Source organism: Theropithecus gelada, chromosome 9, assembly GCF_003255815.1.
Source record: "Theropithecus gelada isolate Dixy chromosome 9, Tgel_1.0, whole genome shotgun sequence".
Taxonomy (NCBI): domain Eukaryota; kingdom Metazoa; phylum Chordata; class Mammalia; order Primates; family Cercopithecidae; genus Theropithecus; species Theropithecus gelada.
Genome location: NC_037677.1, coordinates 121447552 through 121473595, shown reverse-complemented (window position 1 = coordinate 121473595; position 26044 = coordinate 121447552). Strand labels below are relative to the sequence as shown.

General features: G+C 40.8%; 1 protein-coding gene across 2 annotated transcripts in view; it reads right to left on the bottom strand.

Moving 5' to 3' along the window:
• ZRANB1 (zinc finger RANBP2-type containing 1) overlaps positions 1 to 12030 on the bottom strand; it is a 46553-nt gene extending 34523 nt beyond the window's left edge. For both annotated transcript variants that reach the window (XM_025395712.1, XM_025395713.1), the window contains exons 1-2: positions 11859 to 12030; positions 9124 to 9974 (exon numbers count right to left, since the gene is read on the bottom strand). In XM_025395712.1, coding sequence (XP_025251497.1) covers positions 9124 to 9974; positions 11859 to 11899 — 892 coding nt within the window. In that variant the 5' untranslated portion in view covers positions 11900 to 12030. The remainder of the gene's footprint in view (positions 1 to 9123; positions 9975 to 11858) is intronic.
• Positions 12031 to 26044: the final 14014 nt, after the last annotated feature.

Sequence of the window (26044 nt, the reverse complement as noted above, 5' to 3'; positions counted from 1 at the left end):
GGGAGGGGAGGGGAGGGGAGGGGAGAGAAAAGAAAAAAGCCAGGGCTGAAAACATTAATATTCCCAGGCATCAAACATAATTCAAAAGCTCCAGTAATGGCCGGGCGCAGTGGCTCACGCCTGTAACCCCAGCACTTTGGGAGGCCGAGGCGGGCGGATCACAAGGTCAGGAGATCGAGACCATCCTGGCTAACTCGGTGAAACCCCGTCTCTACTAAAAATACAAAAAAAAAAAAATTAGCCGGGTATGGTGGCGGGCACCTGTAGTCCCAGCTACTCGGGAGGCTGAGGCAGGAGAATGGTGTGAACCCAGGAGGCGGAGCTTGCAGTGAGCCAAGATCGCGCCACTGCACTTCAGCCTGGGAGACAGAGCGAGACTCCATCTCAAAAAAAAAAAAAAAAAAGCTCCAGTATTAACCCTCAACCATATCTAGTAGAAAGAAACACCGTTACTATTTGTGTCTTGGAAAGGACAGCTACTTCCCATACTAGTCAGCCCCTCTGTAACTCAACTTCTTTCATTATTAACAATGCCTCTGACCTCCTCTAGGAACTGGTGAAAATTAAGTAAAATTTCTGAAATTGTCAAATTAAGGTATTATTTGCTGGCCGGGCACAGTGGCTCACACCTGTAATCCCAGCACTTTGGGAGGCCAAGGCGGGAGGTAAGGTCAGGAATTTGAGATCAGCCTGGCCAACGTGGTAAAACTCCGTCTCTACTAAAACAGAAAAACACAAAAATTAGCCAGGCACAATAGTGTGCACCTATAATCCCAGCTACTTGGGTGGCTCAGGCAGGAGAATTGCTTGAACCCGGGAGGCACAGGTTGCGGTGAGCCAAGATCGTGCCACTGCACTCCAGGCCGGGTGACAGAGCAAGACTCCATCTCAAAATAAAACAACAAATAAAATACCATTTGTTTAGGGCTGGGCGCAGTGGCTCACACCTGTAATCCCAGCACTTTGGGAGGTCAAGGTGGGCAGATGACCTGAGGTTAGAGTTCGAGACTAGCCTGGCCAACATGGTGAAACCCGTCTCTACTAAAAATACAAAAATTAGCTGGGAACGTTGGTGGGCGCCTGTAATCCCAACTACCTGGGAGGCTGAGGCAGGAGAATCTCTTGAACTCAGGAGGCAGAAGCTGCAGTGACCCAAGACCACGCCATTACACTCCAGCCTAGGCAACAAGAGTGAAAACTCCATCTCAAAAAAAAAAGCTATTATTTGTTTTTTAAAAAAAGCTATTTGTATTAATTTCTTATTGCTGCTCTAACAAACGATTACAACCTTAGTGACTTAAAATAACACAAACTTTGTCTTACAGTTCAGGAGGTCAGAAGTTCAGCAAGGCTCTCACTGAGCTAAAATCAAGGTGTTGGCAGGGCTGTGCTCCTTCATGAGGCTCCAGAAAAGCCCCGCCTTTTCTCTTAGAGGCTGCTGACATTCCTTGCCTCATGGCCCTGCAACTCTCCCAAGCGTCCACTTCTCTTCCCATGGTCCCATCTACAATCTTCTCTCCTGTCTCCCTGTGATTTACAAGGACGCTTGTGATTACACCACCTACCCAGATAACCCTGCCATTTAAGAAATCTTTAATCACTTCTGTAAAACCTCTTTTGCCACGTAAGGTGGCCTACTCACAAATCCTGGGGACTGGGATGTAGGCACGGGGAGGTGGGATGTGGACATTATCCTGCCTGCCACTCTATCGGTCATGTAAATCACCCAAAAAGCCCCAAGAGGGCGTAGAGGTAGATGAACCTATAAGGAAGTCAATGGGCAAGTTAAAAACGCAAATTTGGACACTATAACTTATGTCATCAATAGTGTGTTTTCATTTTTTGGCTTTTATTTATTACTAAAAATACAAAAAAAAATTAGCCAGGAGTGGTGGCAGGCACCTGTAGTCCCAGCTACTGGGGAGACTGAGGCAGGAGAATGGTGTGAACCTGGGAGACGGAGCTTGCAGTGAGCTGAGATGCCCCACTGCACTCCAGCCTGGGCAACAGAGTGAGACTCTGTCTCAAATAAATAAATAAATAAATAAATAAATATCATCTAAGTCTGTATAGACATGTCAAAATTCTGAAAGTGGGACAAATTTTGCTCAGAAACCATCAGAATTATAATCCTCATGATGCCACTTCAGCCTGCTACTTGATAAAGAAGAGATTCTGGTTCGGTTCATAAGTCAGTGATTCTCAACAGGGAACACCATTGCACGTGCACTTCAGGTCACCCCAAAACTTTGGAGCACCGGGAGGCATTACTGATTCACATATTCCCTATAGTGAAAGCTGTTCACACCACTGCTTTGGACAACTGAGTATTTCAGCATAAAAATTCCAGTTTCACGCCAGGTGGTGGCTCACAACTGTAGTCCCAGTACTTGAGTCCAGGAGTCTGAAACCAGCCTGGGCAACACAGGGAGACTCCATCTCTACAAACCATTTTTAAAATTAGCGGGGCATGGTGGCATACACCTAGGTACTCCCAACTACTAGGGAAGCTGAGGTGGGAGGATTGCTTGAGCCCAGGAGGTCAAGGCTGCAGTGAGCTGTGATCACACCACTGCACTCCAGCATGGGTGACAGAACAAGACCCTGTCTCAAAAAAAAAAAAAAAATCTGTGTGTGTGTGTGTATATAAGTCCATATGTGTATATATATGTATATATGTACATATGAGTATATATATACGTGTGTATACATGTATATACATATATACAGTTTCAATGTGAACTTGTTACTTAAGTTTGACTTTTTCCCCCATACCTTCAACAGCCCCAACCAAATCTCAGCTCCTAAACTTAAGATGCAGCTATTGTCTAGGAAGTGAGATAAAATGCCAGCTAGGAAGCAGTAGGTCCAATGACAACTGAATAAAATATTTCAAGGAAAAAATCTCATTTGATAGTTAGTTACAGCAAACACACAGAATGATTTTTTAAAAAAACAAATATTGCCATGAGTGAAAGTAGGAAGGTAGAGAAATTAAACATAAACCTGACTTTAGACTTTTCATATCCAAAGACTGCCTGGTGATTAGCCTCTATACCCTGAAGCCTCTATACCCTTTCCTGTAAGACCCTTTCATACCCACTACCTACCTCAGTCTTCCTGACAACCAGTGAGAAGTAAAACTGGCTCTCCTGGGTTAAGTCCCAACTACTGAAAAACACAGAGAGCTAGGAAGCAGGCAAAGAATCTAGAAATTCATAGGAGGAGTAGGATAAAGGTTTGTCCAGACCCCAGTTCCCAAAAATATTCATTCGTTCATTGATATAAAAATACCTGAGTGCCCAGTATGTCTGTAGCAGGCACTGTTCTACATGCTAAGATACAGTTTTGAACAAAACAGATAAAATTACTGGCCCTCAGGAAGCTTAAATTCTAGAGGAGAGAGAGAGAAATCATAAACGAGATGATTAAGCATATTAGAAGTGTTATGAAGAAAATTAACGCTGTGGGGAGGGATAATGGACAGAGATGAAGTTTTGGATACAGCACTCATAGAGGACCTCACTGAGAAGGCAATACTTGAGAAAAGAAGTGAAGGTGGAGAGCAATCCAGGCAGAGGAAACAGCAAGTAAAAGGCTTGAGGGCTTGTTCATAGAAAAAAAAAAAAAAGTGGCAAGAGTGGCTGGAATGAAATGGAAAAGGTGGAAAACAGATTAGTTCAGAGATAACATATTTTTGGCCCTTGAACAACATGGGGATTAGGGGGAACCAACCTTCCACACAGTAGCAGATCCATGTATAACTTTTAACTCCCCCAAAACTACTGATAGCCTGCTGTTGACCGGAAGCCTTACTAATAGCATAAACAGTCAAATAACACATATTTGTATATGTATTATACACCGTATTCTTGTAATACATGAGAGAAAACAAAATGTTATTAAGAAAATCATAAGGAAGAGAAAATACATTTACTAACTCATTAAGTCAAAGTGGCTCATCATAAAGGACTTCATCATCGTCGTCTTCACCTTGAGTAGGCTGAGGAGGAGGAGGAAGAAAAGGGGTTGTTCTTGCTGTCTCAGGGGTGGCTGAGCTGGTAGAAAACTTATGTATAAGTGAACCTGCACAGTTCAGACCTGTGTTGTTCAAGGGTCAAAAGTATATGGAAGGAAGCTGAAGTGTGCAATACAGAGCATGTAGATGGCCTTGTAGAGTTTTTTGAGGGACTCTGGCTATTATTTAATCCAAGTAAAACAGGTGATCACTAGAGAGTTCTGAGCAGAGTTAGCTCCTTTGACGACAGCAGACTGTAAGGAGGGCAAAGGCAAGGGGGGATCATGGTTTGGACAAGAATAGTGAGAAGTGGTCAGAGTCCAGATATATTTTAAAGGTAGAGTCAATGGATCTTCTGAGAAATAGGAGTGGGGCATAAGAGAAAGAAGAATCAAGGAGGGCCAAGGCTTTTGGCACAAGCAATGGAATGAGAAATTTGCCATCAACCATGATGAGAGCCTGGGAAAAAATAGATTTGAAAGACCAGTTCTGTTTTAGCATCACTGAGCTTGAAATGAGCTTGAGTTATTAAACACTCCAGGAAAGATGCTGAAGAGGCAGCTGGATATATGAGTCTAGGGTTCAGGAATACAAGTTATAGCACAGATTTAATATGGTATTCTTATCTAACCCTGTGTCTTTTTAAGGACATAGCTGGGGCCGGGCGCGGTGGCTCAAGCCTGTAATCCCAGCACTTTGGGAGGCTGAGACGGGCGGATCACGAGGTCAGGAGATCGAGACCATCCTGGCTAACACGGTGAAACCCCGTCTCTACTAAAAAAATACAACAAACTAGCCGGGCGCTGTGGCGGGCGCCTGTAGTCCCAGCTACTCAGGAGGCTGAGGCAGGAGAATGGCATGAACCCGGGAGGCGGAGCTTGCAGTGAGCTGAGATCCGGCCACTGCACTCCAGCCTGGGTGACAGAGCAAGACTCTGTCTCAAAAAAAAAAAAAAAAGGACATAGCTATGTACACAAATTGAAGTACAATTTCATAAGGCAACTGATTCAATATGATTCAATACAATAGCAGAATAAAAGCAGGGCATTTAGTAGTGTTGCTCTATTCTCTAGATACATTGTTGTCTACCCAGTGAGAAAAGCAGTCTACGGTGAGTGCTGACATGACTGCCCTAAAAACTTGATGTCCCTAAAAACATCTAGCACCAACTGCAGACATTCCAGAGGCAACTGTACATTTACTTTCACACCTCTACCTTTACCACCCTGATTCTCAACCTCAGGTTCCACTACAGATGTCGGGTTTTGGCACAGCTGTCCCCAACATCCTCTCACCATAAGATAATTTGACTTATGTGAAACTTACACCCAATGGCTATGTCAATATGTTTGCTCAATACTGTTGATGCCTTAGTTGACATCTGCCCTCTCAACAACTGGATCTTCCTAATTCCTAGTTTATCAGCTATAAAGCTGCCCTGAGGTTGACATTTTTTTCCAACTTTAAATGGAAAAGTCTCATATTTTATACTCAGTGTATATAGTGTAGAGATGGATTTTTTAAAAAACACTTAACATCAACAACCCAAAATACACTGTATCTAACGAAATCTGGGGAACATAAGGCAGGCAGAAAAGGGAAGTAAAGATTAATTTTGAGTACATATGAACTTCTGTTAGTCTTACTGCTCAAGCCTTTTTTTTAATTAACCCAACATAATGTAAACAAGTTTTTAAAAAGTATTTAACATATTTCAGTTATGTTTACACATCAGAATATGGCTATCCCATAGAAACAGGCCTATAATTATAACCTTATGTATAACAGTTCAGAATGACATCGTACAGTTAACAGTAAAAAAAATCTGCTGATAGGAAAGACACAATCCACATTACCAAGAACCAAATACAATCAACCCTTGGCCCTGAGAATCTAGAAACTTTGCAGGTAGAAACAGCAACTTAATGACAAATCGTTTTGTAAATAAAACAAGGTCAAATCCAATACTGGTCCTATTGGTAGAAGTTTTTGTTCCACTTTTTTTTTTTTTTTTAGACGGAGTTTCACTCTTGTCGCCCAGGCTGGAGTGCAATGATGCGATCTTGGCTCACTGCAACCTCCACCTCCCAGGTTCAAGAGATTCTTGTGCCTCAGCCTCCCAGCTAGCTGGAACTACAGGCATGCGCTACCACACCCAGCTATTTTGTATTTTCAGTAGAGACGGGTTTCTTAATGTTGGGTCAAGCTGGTCTCGAACTCCCGACCTCAGGTGATCCACCTGCCTCGATCTCCCAAAGTGCTGGGATCAACAGAAATGAGCCACTGTGCCTGGCCTTGTTCCACTTTTAAATTGAAGTCAGTGATTAAAATGCAAAGAGATGGGTGGGACCCAGTGGCTCACCCCAGTAATCCTGGCACTCTGGGAGGCTGAGGTGGGTGGATCGCTTGAGCCTAGGAGTAAGATATCAGCCTGGGTAACAAGGTAAAACCCTATCTCTACAAAAAAAATACAAAACTTAGCCAGGCGTGGTAGTATGTGCCTATAGTCCCAGCTACTCAGGAGGCTGAGGTGGGAGGATGATTTGAGCTTAGGAAGTCAAGGCTGCGGTGAGCCATGACTGTGCCACTGCACTCCAGCCTTGCAACCCTGACTCAAAAAAATAAAATGCAAAGAGGTACAAGGATGGCTAGTCATCTAAAGAAGTAAGAATATGTAGAAAAAGGCAGGATCAAGAAGAAATAATGTCATAAAGACAAACATGTTGATTCATCTAACTTGTATGTTTCAAGGAGAGAAAGTATTTCAAATCAGGTGTTCTTATCCTGAGATCCACTGACTTGAAGCAACCTGGAGTTGAAGTGAAGCCCTGATCCCTAAAGGATTCTATGACCTTTAGTGCGGTTTATTGACCTTCACTGTGAGGTTAAAAACCGTCACAATGAAGTCTAGTTCATTTTCATCTATAAACCTACATGTACTATAACACCATCTTGTAGTCCAAGTATTCATAGTACACTACTCCCTGCAAAAAAAAAAAAAAGATTTTAAGAGTGTTCCAAAGGCATACAAGCAATTAAAAGACAATCACACCCAACACAAAAGCTCATAGATATGTAAAGATTCCATTTATATGAATATCCAGAATAGGTAAATCCACAGACACCAAAAGCAGACTGGCAGTTATCAAGGGTTAACGGGTAGGGGTAGGGACCAGCAACTGCTTAATGGGCATACAATTACCTTTTGGGATGATGAATATGTTTTGGAACAACACAGAGGTAGTGGTTACACAATGTGAATGCATTAAATGCCAAATGAGTTGTTCACTTGCAAAACGGTGAATTTTTATGTTAAATCAATTTGATCTCAGTAAGGAAACTAATAATAAAACCCTTTTGTATCTCCTATTTAAATTTTTTTAACTGACAATCATACTATATGTTGCCCTCAATTTGGAGCAGAAAAATTAGTGGAATAAAATGGAACAACACAGACAGAAGATGGCTCGGTGTGTTTTCATCCCTCATCCTCAGGATGGGAGGAAACTAGAACTAAGAGCTGCTAAGTGCCTACTACATCTGGAGGTCAGAAGGATTCATCTGCTGGAATATTCTTTTTTGCCAGAACAAAGCTAAAATTGAAAACTCAGGATTTCAGCTGGGCACAGCAAATTATGCCTATAATCCCAACACTGTAGGAGACTGAGGTGGGAGGATCGCTTGAGCCCAAGAGTTCAAGACCAGCCTGGGCAACATAGGGAGACCGCCATCTTTACAAATAATAATTAAAAACAATAGCAGGGCATAGTGGTACATGCTAATAGGGAGTTCCAGCTACTGGGGAGGCTGAGGTGGCAGATCACTCGAAACCAGGAGGTTGAGGCTGCAGTGAGCCATGACTGCATCACTGCCCTCTAGCCTGGGTGACAGACTGAGATCCCATCTTTGGGGGGGTGGGGAATGATATATATAATATACATAAAAATTAATTTTAAAACTCACAATTTCTTGGATATCAATTCTTAGGACTCACAGGTTCATACACCTAAAACTTCCATATTCTTGGGCTGGACCCAGAGGGATTAAAAAAAAGCAATTGGCACTGAGGGAAAACATACAGCTAAGGTATAGTTAAGGCTTAGCTATTGTTCCACACAAAGTTTAAACTTAGTAATCAGACTGAACGTCAAAGTAAGCAGCCCATCCAAATAATTTAATAAAATCAAACATCTAATCTACTCAAAAAAATACTGAAGACTCAAGTCACTGCCTTTGTGAATTACATCACAATTAACTCACAAGGTCAAGAACTGAAAAAAAACCTCTGCTCTCCTATGTCTCTGTCCTTTAACAGTATTACATACGAACCATAACGAAGTATGGAATCAGCTGGCTACATGTAATCAGTTCCATAAAGTTTGCAAATATTTACTACATGACATTCATGTTAAATTAACACCAGTATTTTCAAGGTCAATATGTTTGTTCAACTCCTTGGAGTCACACATTTTTGTGGTATTTTTAACATCTGACTAAAGCTTCTATCATCACAAGATGCTCACACTGTTTACAAATACTTGGAAACAGCAGCTGGTGTTCCTCAGTTACATCTTGTTACAATAAACAGAGTAGCAGTTTTAAAGTCCAGGTATATATTTTACCATTGATGTGTAAAACCTTTGCTTTAACTTAAAAGTTTCCCCTGCCTCCAGTAATGGAGAGACATGAACACAATTAATTGTGGGCAATTTAGTACAAAGTTATGACAAGATCACAGATACACAAATTTTTATGTATGTATACTTGAAAGTACAGCTATCATGCTGAATGAATTAAATGTTGGTGACTTTGTGCACACATACATATATATATACACACACACATACATACATACACACACACACACACACACACACAGAGACATATTTTTTGTGGGCATGGAGACAGTCTCACTATGTTGCCCAAGCTAGAGTGCAGGTACTATTCACAGACCGATCATGGCATACTACAGCCTCAAACTCATGGTCTCAAGCAAGTGGCTAAGACTACAAATACAAGCATGTGTCAGCACACCCAGCTGTTTTCGTATCATTTTTACTACCTTTTCCCATCCCATTCAAAAAATGCAGAATACAGAAACTTACCCACACAAGCATTGAGGAAGAGCCAATCAGTCTTTTTCATCCTGTTTTTAATTTGCTTTAGTTTTTTAAAGTCTACTTCAAGTTCCTCCTTGCTGCCCACAGCACCAGCCAATTCAATCCTCTGAAAATCCATTTTCACTTCAGAGTCTCGCTTCGTAGCAGGAGGTGATCTCCTCTGGCTATTACCACTACTGCAACTTCCCCTCCATCGAGCTCTGTCTTGCTCATTTATTATTGAAGAAGCCTCTTCAGTCTCTGCCAATTCTATTGCTTCAATGTTATTAGGTCTGGGGTGATCACAAACAACACATCTTTTAGCCTTGGCCCAGTTTTCGTATGTGCAAACAGAGCAAGTCCAGTGCTGTGTCCTAGTGTTCAATTTATTTCTATCATTGTATTCCTCACAAGGATCAACAGAAAAAGCAACTGGTCTTGAGCCAGATCCTGAGGACTGAGGAGATTCTGTAGGACTCCTGGTCCTACGCTGGGATAAGCACTGGGTACATCTGATTGCTCTTGGCCAGTTCAAATATGTACACATGTGGCATGACCACTTATTTGCATTTTCCGTGCTATACGAAGATTTAACCCTTGGTCTTGCACTAGAGTCTGGACATATCAAAGGACTACTTCCTCCTTCGGTGCTGGAAGGATCCCAATCTCTACCAACATCACTTGAACCACTTTTAAATGGATCTTCTGTAATAATTGTTCCACTAGGTCTTTGGGCACGACACATAGTACACTTGATTGCAGATGGCCAGTTTTCATACGTACAATATTCACAAGCCCATTTAATTCCACGTTCTGACATTGTGCACTTCTTGAAGTGAGCTGTGTCAGGCAGGAAGCTATAAATAATATAGGACATGGTTATTAAAATAACTACATTCCACCTCCAAAAATATGCTCCCCAAAAAGCATGCCCTTCAACCTACAAAATATAAATTTCTCAAAAGATGCATGTAACATTTTGACATTGAATTATCCTAATTTTCTTTTTTGATTTCCATAGAAACACTGGAGATAAATTCTCGAAAGAAAAAATCTTGGACCTTGGGATTTAATAAAATTGAACTTTGGAATGCAAAAAGAGATAGGCAGGAAATATAAGGAGATTTGATCTAAGAAGGATGAGATTAAAGGGAAGCCACTAATAGAAATGTTTAATTTCAGGGAGGCCATCACATCAATTTAGAAAAGTAACCAATAGTTTAAAGAGACAAAGGTAGAGGAAACAACACAAACTAAATAATAGCTTAAACACATAACCATTCTCAAATTATGAACACAGATTATGATTCATGAATTCAGAAGATCAAATAACGTCTATTTTATCATTCTCACTGAGGGAGAAAAGCAGCTTAAAATGCTAATTATCCACTGTTCTTAATTAGCACAGGTAGTAAAGAAACATGTTAAGAAGTAATGGCTACAATTAACAAAGTAACATTATGAAATAGGTAGTTCCTTGATATTCTGTAGCCTCAAAATCCAGTTCTATTTGGAGCAAAAAGAAGAAGACTGTACTGGGGAAAATTAAATCTGTGGAAGGTCACTGAAATAACTAGTAGCATAATCATTCCAATGTAATTGTGAATGTTCATAATTAAAATATTTTAAATTTTGAATATTTAAAATATACTCAAAATCTAATTCATGGCCAGGGATCGTAGCTCACGCCCGTAATCCCAGCATTTTGGGAGGCTGAGGTGGGTAGATCATGAGGTCAGCAGTTCAAGACGAGCCCAGCCAAGATAGTGAAACCCCATCTCTATAAAAATACAAAAATTAGCCATGCATGGTGGTGGGCGCCTGTAATCCCAGCTACTCGGGAGGCTGAGACAGAGAACTGCTTGAACCCGGGAGGCAGAGGTTGCAGTGAGCCAAGATCGCACCACTGCACTCTAGTCTGGGCAACAGAGCAAGGCTCCATCCCCCCCCACAAAAAAAAAAAATTCAATTCATATTTAAAATATATTCACACTACTTAAAAGAGTCCTAGGATTCAACAATGGGCTAACAATACACTATAATGAAGAAAGACTTCATAATTTAATGGCAACTAATTCATAAATGAAGCAACTTATATAACAAATTGAATGATTTTTTTTTAATGGCTTGAATTTAGATACTGGCCACTTTTCTTAAATACTTTTATTAACTCGGTATCATCCCAACACCTATTTTTCAGCAGGAAAGAGAAAGAAATCCTAGGCAGAGCACAGAAGCTTTGCTCTTTCTCAGGGATTTTTCCTGAACCTAGAGGGTTAAATCTTTCCTTTTTTGTTGTTGTTTTTTTGAGATGGAGTCTTGCTATGTTTTGCCCAGGCTGGAATGCAGTGGAGTGGTGCAATCTAAGCTCACTGCAACCTCCACCTCCCAGGTTCAAGCGATTCTCCTGCCTCAGCCTCCCAAGTAGCTGGGAGTACAGGCACATGCCACCATGCCCGGCTAATTTTTATATTTTTAGTAGAGATGGTGTTTCTGCATCTTGGCCAGGTTTCTCTTCAACTCCTGACCTCATGATCCACCCACCTCGACCTCCCAAAGTGCTAGGATTACAGGCATGAACCACCGCGCCTGGCCTAAATCTTTCACTTTTGAAGTATACTGTATTATGTTCCTCCCTGCCAAGTCCATACACCATTTATAGTGTGAACTCTGCTAAGAAGAAAAAAAAATCACTATAAGAATATACACTATTTAATAGCTAAAATAAAAACCACACTTACTAAGATTTTAGTTCCCACGCTATAACCTCCACCTTGCACATGATTAGAATAAAAGTACGGTTTGCAAATCAGATCGAAGACAAGATTCCGTCTTCATGCTGGCTCAGATTCTGACTTCCTCAGGAGATACTGCAAAACGTGATAAGTGGTTCTGTCTGACTGTGAATAGCTATTCCTGTAAAGGAGACCAAAACTGAATTTCACTTGAAGCCTGCTACTTTAGCTAAAAGGTTTTTTAAGGCTTTATTTTTATCAATTCTCTATTTTAACCCTACTCATTTATTTGAACAATGGACAACTATATTTAGAATTTTAATTTAACAGAACAATAAAACTGGCTAATCAACTGAGCTGGTCAGCCAAATTAAACACGGATGAGACATTTTTCTATATAACCTTAATCCTGTGCTGTGTACAAAGGTCTAATATTACCATTAATTTGGCAGCGCTAAGTTAATTCCTACCTGTATTACTTCTATTACTAAAAGGGAAAAGATGATAAAATCCAAAAAAGTAGAAAAAGCAAAATAATTGCTTATATTTAGCTATGAACCCACCTTCAGCAACTGCATTTTTTTCCCTGATCCAAGGAATATACAATTATCTTGCTTAAATTTTTAAATTTAGTTTGCATAATGATTACTTACAACCTGATAGCAGCCCAAAAATGTGTGGAAGAGCAGAGAACTATAATCATATAAGCATCCAGAAAGTAGACAATACATATTTAATGGCAATTTTCATACTCCTTAGGCAGATTCTTTTAGTTTCTCAGGAACGAAATATAAGTTACTTGCTCATGCTACCGAAAATTAAAATGAGCATGTAGAAACTTATTAACAAGATAAACGCCATCCATAATGAACATATATCCAGGGCTACTCTAAGTAATTTCAATATATCTTTTAAAATATTCACATTCAAAATCCATACTTGTTTTGATAAGTCTTACTATGTTTGTAGGCCCAACTAAACAGCCCGTAACCTTACGTTATCTTAGCTAATCTTCATGTAACTAATATACTGGCATAATATATTTAAATGTCTAGGCTGATTTAAAAAACAAACAAAAAATTGCCATAAAAAATAATCACTGTCATAAATGCCTGGTAAAATAATGGACAGATAGCTGCCTAATTAGCCCACCAACCTCTGAAAATCCAGGTAACTGAGCAATACCAAAACCAAGCTCAAGAGTTTTAAGAGATGTGCCTTATATTAGATAATAAGCACAGTGGCTCAAGTCTATAATCCCAGCACTTTGGGAGAATGAGGTGGGAGGATCACTTGAGCCCAGGATTCAAGACCAACCTGGGCAACATAGCAAGACTCCATCACTACAAAAAAGGAAAAAAAAAACACACACACATACACACAATTTTTGTTGATGTTGAGACAGTCTCGCTCTGTCACCCAACCTGGAGTGCAGTGGCACAATCTTGGCTCACTGCAGCCTCCGCCTCCCGGGTTCAAGTGAATCTCCTGCCTCAGCCTCCTGAGTAGCTGGGACTACAGGAGCATCCCACCATGCCCAGCCAATTTTTTAATTTTCAGTAGAGATGGAGTTTCACCTTGTTGGCCAGGCTGGTCTCAAACTCCTGGCCTCAAGTGATCCACCTGCCTCAGCATCCCAAAGAGCTGGGATTACAGGCGTGAGCCACTACGCCCGTCCAAACAAAAAACATTCTTGTTTAATTAGCCAGGTGCAGTGGCCTGTGCCTATAGTCCCGGCTACTCAGGAGGCCGAGGAGGCTCATTTGAGCATAGGAGTTCAAGACCACAGTGAATTATGATTGTGGTACTGTGCTTCAGCCTGCCATGACAGAGCAAGACTGTCTCAAGGAAAAACAAAGAAAAAAAATGTAATGATGTATAGTCTTCACTCTAAGGGAACTTGAAACATTGCAGGAATGTTGTTTAGCAACTGCAAGGTAAAATTCATTGAAGAGTGGCTGGGCACTCACACCTATAATCCCAGCACAGGAGGCCTAGGTAGCTGCACTGCTTGAATCCAAGAGTTTGACACCAGCCTGGGCAACATGGCAAAACCCCATCTCTTCAAAAAAATACAAAAATTAGCCAAGGGTGGTGGCACATGCCTGTAGTCCCAGCTACTCAGGAAGCTGAAGCAGGAGGATCGCTTCAGCCCAGGGCGGTTAAGGCTGCAGTGAGCCATGATCATACCATTGTACTCAGAGTGAGACCTTGTCTCAAAAAAACAAAAACACAAAAGAAAAAGAAAAAAAATTCACTGAAGATTATCTGAGACAGCTAATTCTACCTGTGGTAATTAGTAAACAGAACTAAAGAGTAAGGATAACATCAACTGAACTGTGTGTGTGTGTGTGTGTGTGTGTGTGTGTTTTGCAGTACTATGAAGAAATTAACAGAGGATACTTTTTCCAGATGTCAAAACATTCCAAAAAGTACATAAAATTATTTCCAAAGTAGCCAGCTCTAAAATTAATACTCTACCTTGAAATAAAACTTACTAAATATCACTTTAAGTATTAAATACATTCATACACCCAAGTAAATTTAGTTTACAAGTTTAATTCTGCATGCAAAGCAGATTTGCAAATTCTATCCAAGGACTCAAATTTCAATTAATTGGTAAAATAAAACCACAATAAAATCTACATAATCTGGGCCTTCATTAAGGAGAACTAGAAAAAACTGCTACTCTTAAGACAAATATTCCTTGGTTCAAATGCAATACCAACAGTTTCCATCCTGTGGACCAAGGAGACCAGGAATCCATTTGTGCATCAAGCTCTGCCTGTAGAATGAATAATGTCTCTTAAATATATCAACCATTTACTAGTGCTAAATTTACAAGTACTAAATTTGTAACTGTTTTTAATTATATACTTTGCAATTCAGATAATAATAAGAGTGCACAAGTATTATGGTGTATGTACTAATAGCAGGCGGTGGAAAGGGACTTACGTAATTGAACATTTTTTATACTGTCATGTTTAATATTTGTGAAACAATACTAAACACTGTATAAGAATTATATTTATACTGAAGTCAATTCCTCAAAATTGTAGCTACACTACAAATTTCCCCAACCATCTACCAAACAATATGAAGAACTGAAGAAGTGAAGTAATTCTCGGCTGGGCGCAATGGCTCACGCCTGTAATCCCAGCACTTTGGGAGGCTGAGGTGGGTGGATCACTTGAGGTCAGGAGTTCAAGACCAGCCTGGCCAACATGGTGAAACCTCATCTTAACCAAAAACACAAAAATTGCTGGGCATGGTGGTGGGTGCCTATAATCCCAGTTACTTGGGAGGCTGAGGCAAGAGAATCGCTTGAACCCAGGAGGCGGAGGTTGCAGTGAGCCGAGATTGTGGCACGGCACTCCAGCCTGGGCAACAAGAGCGAAACTCCATCTCAAAAAAAAAAAGAAAGAAAGAAAGAAAGAATTCCCTTCAAGTGCAAACTCAAGAAACAAACTGAGATAAGCTCAACTGCCAGTAGTTTCAAATGATGAGAAGTTACACTACTCAGCTACTCAGGAGGCTGAGGCAGGAAAATTGCTTGAATCTGGGAGGTCTACATAGGTTGTAGTGAGCAGAGATTGCACCACTGCACTCCAGCCTGGGCGGCAAAGCGAGACTCCGTCTCAAACAACAACAAAAAGCAGCCTTAAAGATTTTTATTAGCTTTATTAATACAAATTTATACTTATTAATATAAATATTAGCTTATTAATATAAACCTGTGGAGATTATTAATATAAACCTGTGGAGATTTACAAATGCTCAGAGAACGTCTTAGGGATATAAAGACGAAAGCTAAAACTAAAAAGGATTTTCCAAGCATGCTAAATTTTCAGGCTTTTAAAATGTTACAAAGTAATTTTGAATTATAAAATTTCTGTAAATAAAAAAGTTTTAAATACTTAAGCCAAAATATCGCACATACTCATCTCTTCTTTTCTCATCAGTTATTCTTTCATCACTGTCTTCTTCACAATAGTCAACAGGAAAAACAACCAGTCTAGAGCAGGATCGTGAAGATCAATGATATGGTAAACCCTTTATCTACAAATCTAACCTCATTTCAGGGCTCCAACAGGTTATCAAATCATCTATTTAACTCCTTATCTTCTTCTCACAACAAACTTCTATCTTGACTTTTCCAGTTTCCATTAATGACACTATTAATACCTCTGCACCCAGCAGAGAACTCAGAATCACCTTAAATTCTGCCTTCTCCCCACAGATTCTTTCTAGCGGTTTCTACCCAATTACTGTCTTCTCATTCCCACTGCCATCAATCCTTTTCCAGTTCAGGTCAGAACTACTATCAAAGCCTTGTAAGCATCTTCCCTTTCTAAATCCATCCAGCTGATTGTTCCACAATTCTCTTTCTGAGGCTCTTCTGCAACAGTAGAAACTCTCATCTCCTTCCTGTAACAAACACACACACCACACACTCACTCCCAAACATGCCACACACGCCCGACTCATGCATGTGTCACCACCACCCAACAATATACACATGAAGGTACTGCCTTAGATACAGAAGCACAACAGACACCATCATTTATAATGAATTCTACCCATTCTTTAAGGCTCAGTTCAAGTCTCATCTTCATGAAGTTTTCAAATCACTCCAAGCACACTCCAAACAACCATACTTATTGACATCTGGCACTTTATATTTCCTCTTGGGGCTAGTTTTTGGAACACTAATTCATGTTTTTCCTATGTCACTCACACCCTTCTATTTCCATCCCTCCCTTCGATTTCCAGTCAAACAGCCAGGCTTTCAAAACCCTTTGTTCAGAGATTCCAGTGGCACGGAAGGTAGAGCAGCACCTTGTGTTTAGTAAAACCCAAGAAGAGACCATGTTGAATGACTCGATGAAAAGAAAGGAGTAGACCTTGTGAGCAATCTCAGAAGAAATTCTAGAGAGGATGGAATCAACTCCATGGCAGCAAGACCTCAGTAAAAAGTGTCTGCTAGATATAAACTAGGTGTCAAGTCACAGGCACTAGGGCCCACAGTTGGTGGCAGAGCCACAGAACCTGATGGAACCTTGTGGAGGACAATGGAAGACAATACTATAACCAATGCAGGCAAAATCTGAACCATATGACACCAGGCCTTCCAAGAACATGAGGAGAGGGAGCCCCAAGGATGACTGAGGTTGAATTTCTTGCCGAAGTAGTAGTATTCAAATCAAGTTAATTTAAAGAAAGCAAATGTGGTACCTTCCTTCCATCTGAGTTTTCGGACTAAGATTCATGTTTGATACACTTATTATGTCTTCCTATATCCTTGACCAGATTATAAACTGAGCAAAACCTATTACATTTGTTTTTCCCTCATTTTGTAACACACCAGTTAGGTCCATACTTAAGTATAGAACTACATCAACAAATACCTAGAATATTACACAGCAAGCAGTGACTTCAGCACCTTCACATTCTAGCCCCATTAAAAAATACGTAACTTGTAATTGAATCCCCAAGATTATTAAACACTTTTGCCTCTACAAGTTCAGCATTTGAAATAAAAAGAACTCTTAGGCAAAATACAACAATCACTAAATTATTTGTTAAATGACTTAGTCTGAAGCTCTCTGGTTCTATAATCCACAATTAAACATACTGTTCTAACATGGTTTCCAAGACATTCTCCTGGTTTTCCTCCAATCTCAGTAGCTTTTCTTCCTCAAACTTCTTTGTTGGCTTCCTTATGTTTCTGAATTAAAAAGCCAAGTGCCCCAAGCTTTGGTCCTCTTCTCTCTAACCTCTAACTACTCTGGGGACCTTAGTCAATCCCTGGGCTTTAAATATCAGCTATTTGGTGATAATTTAAAATTTTGTATCTCCAAGTTGGATCTCTCCCCTAACTCAAGATTTGTAAAACCAGCTGCCCACCTGACATCTCAATCTGAATGTTTAACAAGTATCTCACAGTTAACATGTCCAAAACTGAATTCCTAATCAAAATGTCGTATTTCTGAGCCTCAGTTTTCCCATCTACAAATTGAAGGGATTAGACTACTAAGAGCCACAAAACTGTTCAATAAAAGTTTGTTCCTTTCGTCACTGCTCTGAAAGTCTACCATCCTACAACAAACCTGGCACTGTGGCAACCCATACACTGGTTAACTATTCAAATCTAGCTATGACAATAACACAAGTACAAATCTTTTGCAATCATTATCTTCTAAAAGTCCTAAATTAGTGTGAAATTGTATGTAAATAATCAATAATTAGATATCAAAAATGAGCTGGCATTCCTATAAAAAGAGGTCACTATTATCTATAGCATCTGTATCAAATGAGTAGATTTGAACTAAACATACTGTACACTTCCCAGGAATTTGTGGATAAGTTGGACAAAGTAAAATTAAATAACACCTGCCAGGGTGACCTTGGCCTTATCAGCACTATGCCTTAATTAACTAAGGTGACAACCCTCTACAGCTACAACTAACTTCATTCCAACCAAACCTAAGTCTTCAAAATATAACAAATTTAAATGTTACATTTTAATCTGTCAAGGCTACATTAGAAAAAACTGTAATAAAAGTTACAACTCTAATATTCTGTTTCCTTTTAAACCACTAGACAATTAGCAATCCACTGACTAGAAGGAAAGAAGATCTAGAAGAAAAAAGTTAACTTATATTGTGTCAAATCTAGCATGAAACAATATTAATGCTCTTTCTGTTCATCTTATCATCTCAGGAGGAGCTCTAGCTCTTTACATACTTACTCTATCTGAACACTTCAGCTCCGCAATCATAACAAGAAAGTGAGGAGGAGTAATACAGATATGTCTTGAGCTTCACCAGAACCTATCTTAGAGCATAGCTCCTTTACACAGTTTGAGACATCCTAGGTCAATCAGGTACCTTAAATCACAATCCCAAACAAAACTAATGTAACAACCTAGAGCAACATTTACCAAAGATTTACCATGCGCTCAGAAATATGGAAAGATATAACCAGATAAAACACTGTCCCTGTCATCAGAGAACCTGCAATCTAATTGGATGAAAGACCAGTTTTCTTAAACATGTATGGAAATGGAACAATTAACTCCAAAAATACACGTCAATCCAGCATTTAAACAACAATAAAACAACGTTTGCAAGAACTACGAACATGCTACTTCATTCAGAATTTAATTTCTGTTGGCCAGGTACGGTGGCTCACACCTGTAATCTCAGCACTCTGGGAGGCCGAGGCAGGCGATCACGAGGTCAAGAGTTTGAGACCAGCCTGACCGACAAGGTGAAACCCTGTCTCTACTAAAAATACAAAACAATTAGCCAGGTGTGGTAGCGCGCACCTGTAATTCCAGCTACTCAGGAGGCTGAGGCAGGAGAATCGCTTGAACCTGGGAGGCGGAGGTTGCATGAGCCGGGATTGCACCATTGCTCTCCAGCCTGGGCAACAAGAGTAAAATTCCATCTCAAAAAAAAAAAAAAAAAAAAAAAAGAAGGAAAACTGATTAAGTTGGACTTCACTGATACTTAAAACTTCTGCTCTGTGAAAGACACTGTCAAGGCAATGACAATACCAAAAATCAGAAAAAAAATTTGCAAAAGATAAATGACTATTATCTAAAATATACAAAGAACTCTTAAAACTCAACAATAAGAAAACCACTCAACTGAAAAATGTGCAAAAGATATGAACAGACACTTCACCAAAGAATATATATAGGTGGTAAATAAGCATATGAAAAGATGTTGAACATCTTTTCAAACGCGGGGACGGGGGAGGTGGCTCGTGCCTATAATCCCAGCACTTTGGGAGGCCAAGGTGGGCTGATCACCTGAGGTCAGGAGTTCAAGACCAGCCTGGCCAACATGGTGAAACCCTGTCTCTACTAAAAATACAAAAATACACCATACATCATTAGGTAATTACAAATTAAAACAATGAGATACCACCACATACTTATTAGAATGGCTAAAATCCAAAACACTGACACTACCAAATGCCGTCAAGAATGTGGAGCAACAGGAACTCTCATTCACTGTTGGTGGGAATTCAAAATGGTACAGTCACTTTGGAAGACAATTTGGCAGTTTCTCACAAAAATGTACTTTGGTCATGTGATACAGCAATCTCACTCCTTGCTAATTACCCAAATGAGTTGAAAACTTACGTTCACACAGAAATCTACACATGGATTTCACAGCAGATTCATTTATAACTGCAAAATCTTGGCCAGGCACAGTGGCTCATACCTGTAATCCCAGCACTCTGGGAGGCCGAAGTGGGTGGATTCTCGAGGTCAGGAGTTCAAGACCAGCCTGGCCAACATGGTAAAACCCCATCTCTACTAAAATTACAAAAAATTAGCCAGGTGTGGTGGCAGGTACCCATAGACCCAGCTACTTGGGAGGCTGAAGTACAAGAATCACTTGAACCCAGGAGGCGGAGGCTGCAGTGAGCCAAGACTGCACCACTGCACTCCAGCCTGGACAACAGAGCGAGACTCCATCTCAAAAAAAAAAAAAAAAAACCTTTACACCCGTATAGTGTGGGAAATTTTTTCTAATTGTAAAAAGTTGGAAAGAACCAAGATGTCCTTCAGTAGGTGAATGGATAAACTGTGGTACATTCAGACAATGGAATATTATACAGCTCTAAAAACAAATGGGCTATAAATCCACAAAAAGACATGAATGAACCTTAAATGCATATTACTAAGTGAAAGACAACCTGAAACAGTTACATAATGAATGACTGCAACTATACAACATTCTAGAAAAGGCAAAACATGAAGACAGTAAAAAGATCAGGTGGATTGCAAGAGTTAGAGGGAAGGGATGAATAGAAGAGCACAGAGGAGTTTTAGAGCAGTGAAATCACTGTGTGCTATTATGAAAGATACTTTTCATTATAAATTTGTCAAAGCCCATAGAATCTACAAAGGAGTGAATCCTAATGTAAATTACGTACTTTGGGTGATTATGTGTCAATGCTGGTTCATTAATTGTTAACAAATATACCACCCTGGGGAATGATGTAGACAGTGGGGAAAACATGGGGGCAGCAGGTATATGAGAACTCTCTGTACTTTCTGCTCAATTTTGTTGTGAACTTAACACTGCTCTAAAAAAAATAAAGTATTCTTAGGCCGGGCGCGGTGGCTTACGCCCATAATCCCAGCGGGAGGCCGAGGTGGGTGGATCACCTGAGATCAGGAGTTCAAGACCAGCCTGGTCAATGTGGTGAAACCTTGTCTCTACTAAAAATACAAAGGTTAGCCAGGAGTCGCGGTGGGCGTCTGTAATCCCAGCTACTGGGGAGGCTGAGGCAAGAGAATCATTTGAACCTGGGAGGCAGAGGCTGCAGTGAGCCAAGACCACACTACTGCACTCCAGCCTGGGCAACACAGCAAGACTCTGTCTCAAAAAAAAATAATAATAATAATAATAATAATGGAAAGTATTTAAAAGGACACAGGGCTGGAGTGGTAGGAACCACTGCTGTAATCTTAGCACCCTGGGAGGCCTAGGAGTTTGAGATCAGCCTGGGCAACATAGTGAGACTCCATCTTCACAAAACATTGTTATAAAGTTAGCCGGGTATGGTGGCACACGCCTGTAGTCCCAGCTAGGTGGAAGACTGAGGTGAGAGGATCACTTGAGCCCGGAAGGTCAATGCTGCAGTGAGTTATGATCACACCACTGCACTACAGCCAAGAGACAAAGCAAAATCTTGTCTCCAAAAATTATATATATATCCTTAAGATGGCATAAAAAGCCCTTCATGGCTGGTTTTTGTTTTGTTTTGTTTTGTTTTGTTTGTTTGTTTGTTTGAGACGGAGTCTCGTTCAGTCGCCCAGGCTGGAGTGCAGTGGCGTGATCTCAGCTCACTGCAAGCTCCGCCTCCTCCTGGGTTCACGTCATTCTCCTGCCTCAGCCTCCCAAGTAGCTGGGACTACAGGCGCCCACCGCCACACCCGGCTAATTTTTTGCATTTTTAGTAGAGACGGGGTTTCACCATGTTAGCCAGGATGGTCTCGATCTCCTGACCTCGTGATCCGCCCACCTCGGCCTTCCAAAGTGCTGGGATTACAGGCGTGAGCCACCACACCCGACCAGTTTTTGTTTCTTAACAGGATCTTACTCTGTGGCCTAAGCTAGAGTGCAGTGGCATGATCACCGCTCACTGCAACCTCAACTTCCCAGACTCAAGCGATCCTCTCACCTCAGCCTTCAGAGTACCTGGGACTCCAGGCACCCACCATTACACCAAGTTATTTTTTAAATTTTTATTAGGGACAAGGTCTCATACATTGTCCAGGCTAATCTCAAACTCCAGGCCTCAATCTTCCCGACTCAGCCTTTCAAAGTCCTGGGTTTACAGGCATGAGCCACTGCACACAGCCACAATTAATCTTTTAAGTATCTTCTCAGCTACTCTTCCAAATATATATATCAAGAATATCCTACAATATTTCCCTTTAATAATACATTATCTTTCACTAAAGCATAGAAATGTACTTTACTACAGAAAACCAGTTTCATCTCTTGATATTTATACCTAGTTCTCTCACATACATGAAAAGGTACCGGACCGGGTATGGTAGTTCACGCCTGTAATCCCAGCACTTTGGGAGGCCAAGGCAGGCAGATCACCTAAGGTCAGGAGTTTGAGACCAGCCTGGCCAACATGGTGAAACCCTACCTCTACTAAAAATACAAAAATTAGCTGGACGTGGTGGTGGGTGCCTATAATCCCAGCTACTCAGGAGGCTGAGGCAGGAGAATTGCTTGAACCCAAGAGGAGGCGGCTGCAGTGAGCCAAGGTTGCACCACTGCACTCCAGCCTTGGCGACAGAGCGAGAGTCCACGAAAGAAAGAAAGACGAAGGAAAACGAAGGAAAAGAAGGAAGGAAACGTACTGCACTTCCAAAACGTGAGTCTGAGTCCCTCTCCCTCTCTTACATCTGAAATACTAGCCAAATTCTTAGGACCCAAGCCTCTCATCTGAAAAAATAGGGACAATAATGGCTTACTTATCTTTAAGTGGAGGGCTAAAACTGATCACTTCAAAACCCAAGTCCTATAATTAATAGAATGAACACTTGTCAGCTTGACATAACATCAACTTAAGTTTTGTATGGAGCTTTAGGTAAAGAACACTAACTTCACTGAATACTCAGGTACCTTCCCTCCTAAAGTACCCCACATCTCCTTTTTTTTTTTTTTTTTTTTTTTTTGGGACAGAGTATTGCTCTGTTGTCCAGGCTGGAGTGCAATGGCAGATCTCAGCTCACTGCAACCTCCGCCTCCCAGGGTTCAAGTGATTCTCCCGCCTTAGCCTCCTAAGTAGCTGGGACTACAGGCGTGTGCCACCACACCCAGCTAATTTTTGTATTTTTGATAGAGACAGGGTTTCACTATGTTGGCCAGGCTGGTCTCAAACTCCTGACCTCATGATCCACCCGCCTCGGCCTCCCAAAGTGCTGGGATTACAGGCATGAGCCATGGCGCCCAGCCTCCATTTTTATGAATAATAATCTATGGCGGCCAGGTGCGGTGGCTCACACCTGTAATCCCAGCACTTTAGGAAGCACAAGTGGGTGGACCACAAGGTCAGGAGATCGAGATCAACCTGATCAACATGGTGAAACCCCGGCTCTAACAAAAATACAAAAAAAATTAGCCAGGTGTGGTGGTGTGCACCTGTAATCCCAGCTACTCAGGAGGCTGAGGCAATTGCTTGAATACGGAAGGTAGAGGCTGCAGTGAGCCGAGATCTCGCCACTGCACTCCAGCCTGGGTGACAAAGTGAGACTCCGTCACAAAAAAAAGAATCTGTGCCTTCAGGAGAGGTGAAACATCTCATCTAGGGTCACAGGCTAGCAAGTGAACCCCAGTTCTGACTCTAGTGTCCCCTCGCTAATGCACCACAACCTTCCATGATTATAAACACATTGCCCAAGATTATCAGGTTACAAAACAGACTAGCTAGCTACCACTCATACTACCTCCTAAACAAGTCCCCACAAGTTTGCTTCACTCTAGACTCCCCTGCTATACCCCTATTCCAAGCCACCACTATTTGTCACTTCGATTACTGCCAAGATTAAGTGATATAGCACTTCCACTCTATCCGCCATCCTTACAGAGAATAAAATTAAAACTCCCCAGCTTTACTTACAAATTTTTACATAAGGTGACTTTCTTTCTGTTCCTTTTACAAGTCAAGATCATTCTCCCTTTAGGGGCTTTGTATTAGAAATCTCCTCTGCCTAGAATGTTATTTCCCCAGATTTTCCACATGTCATTCTTGTCATTGAGATCTCAGTTTAAATGTCACCTCCTCAGAAAGATTTTCTCTGACCACTCAGGCATTCTCCATCACATCACCCTACTTTAATTTTCTGCATAGCACTTATCACTATCTGACATTTCTTTTTGCATTTGTCTCTCCACACTAGAGTGTAAATAGAACACAATTATAGCAAAGACTGTCTTGTTCACAGGTGTATCCCAATATCTAGTATATGTGCTTTCTAACACACTTAATATTGAACACATTATATGTTTTATATGCAATCATCTTTTCAACAGTATTTTATGTAATCTTTCAGAAAATCCTAAGCAACTTCAAATCACACAGCAGATGCCCAATAAAAAAAAAAAATTTGCTAAAATAATTTCCATAAAAACAATGCCTTCAACACTTCTAATATATACCACAAATATCCCTGACATATCTTCCCAATACACACTTACAGTTGCACAGTTGGGGAGGGATGAGTAATGGCTCTTCACATCTGTAAAGATGACCCACACTTACGGAGATCACTCCTCCCAGGGGGAAGGTGAACCGAGATCACTCCTCCCCTCTAATTCCCAGCCCCGGGGGCAAGGTGAGGATCAAGTGCTAGGAGTGCCTTTCCAACCTCATTCGCATGCTTCGGCTACACCGCAACCTCGGCTAGTCCCTAAAGATCACATGTAATTTTCATGTCTCCATGCCTTCACTCGTAACAAGACGCCTGCCTACTCCTATTCCCCTTCTTACCCAGTTTTATATACCTAGAAATCTGGTACTCCTCCGTCAAGGACCAGCTCAAATGTTCCCACCTCAGTAAAGCCCACCCTGACCAACATCAATCTCATGCTAAATATAGTCCTTTTACTTTTTTTCTTTTTTCGAGACAGTCTTGCTCTATCAACCAGGCTGGAGTGCAGTGATGCGATCCTCAGCTCACTGCAACCTCCACCTCCCAGGTTTAAGCAATTCTCATGCCTCAGTGTCCCAGGAAGCTGGGATTACGGGCATGTGCCACCATGCCCAGGCTAATTTTTGTATTTTTGGTAGAGATGGGGTTTGGCCACGTTGGCCAGGCTGGTCTCCAACTCCTGGCATCAAGAGATCCGCCTGCCTCGGCCTCCCAAAGTGCTGGAATTACAGGCATGACCCACTGCGCAGACCTTTAATTCCTTTTTTACCACTTCAAAACAAACTTCTAAAATAGTTCTTAGTTTACTGGATTATGATTTGTTTCTAACACTCAACTGTGAAAAATTCATTATGTCCCTAAACAGTATCTGCATGTAACCATTGCTTATTAATCATTTAGTCAATAAAAAGAAACTTAATATTCTGCTGTTATCAAAAGATAGTATTCCACAAAAAGTTTAGCTAGTTCTGAAAACTGAACTAGTTCCTGTTTAAAAATAAACTTTAGCTCAATTAAATACCAAAAAGTGAAGGTAATTACCCACCACAAACAAAAGAGGAAAGGATTTAGAAGTGGTTTAAAAATCACAGAAGTGATGTCTTCAGAATTCCACACACAAGTGTATTGTTCCAACTTTTACTGTGCAACACTAAGAGAGATCCTTTCCTTCTGCTGCAGAATAGGGATAATTTCTTCATAAATCCAGGGAATCCTGCCTTGCAATAAATCAACTTACAGTTGAGAATAATTACAGTGATGGCCTGCATAACCATGTGTCAATCAAAGACAGACTATATGTGACAGTGGTCCCATAAGATTACATAACAAAGCTGAAAAATTTGCCTTGTGACATCAAAGCCATCATAATGTCATGGCACAACACATTCATTACTCACATGTTTGTAGTGATGCTGGTGTAAACAAACCTACTGTGCTGGCAATCTAGCTATGTGTAGCATGTAAAATTATATACAGTACATAATATCTGATC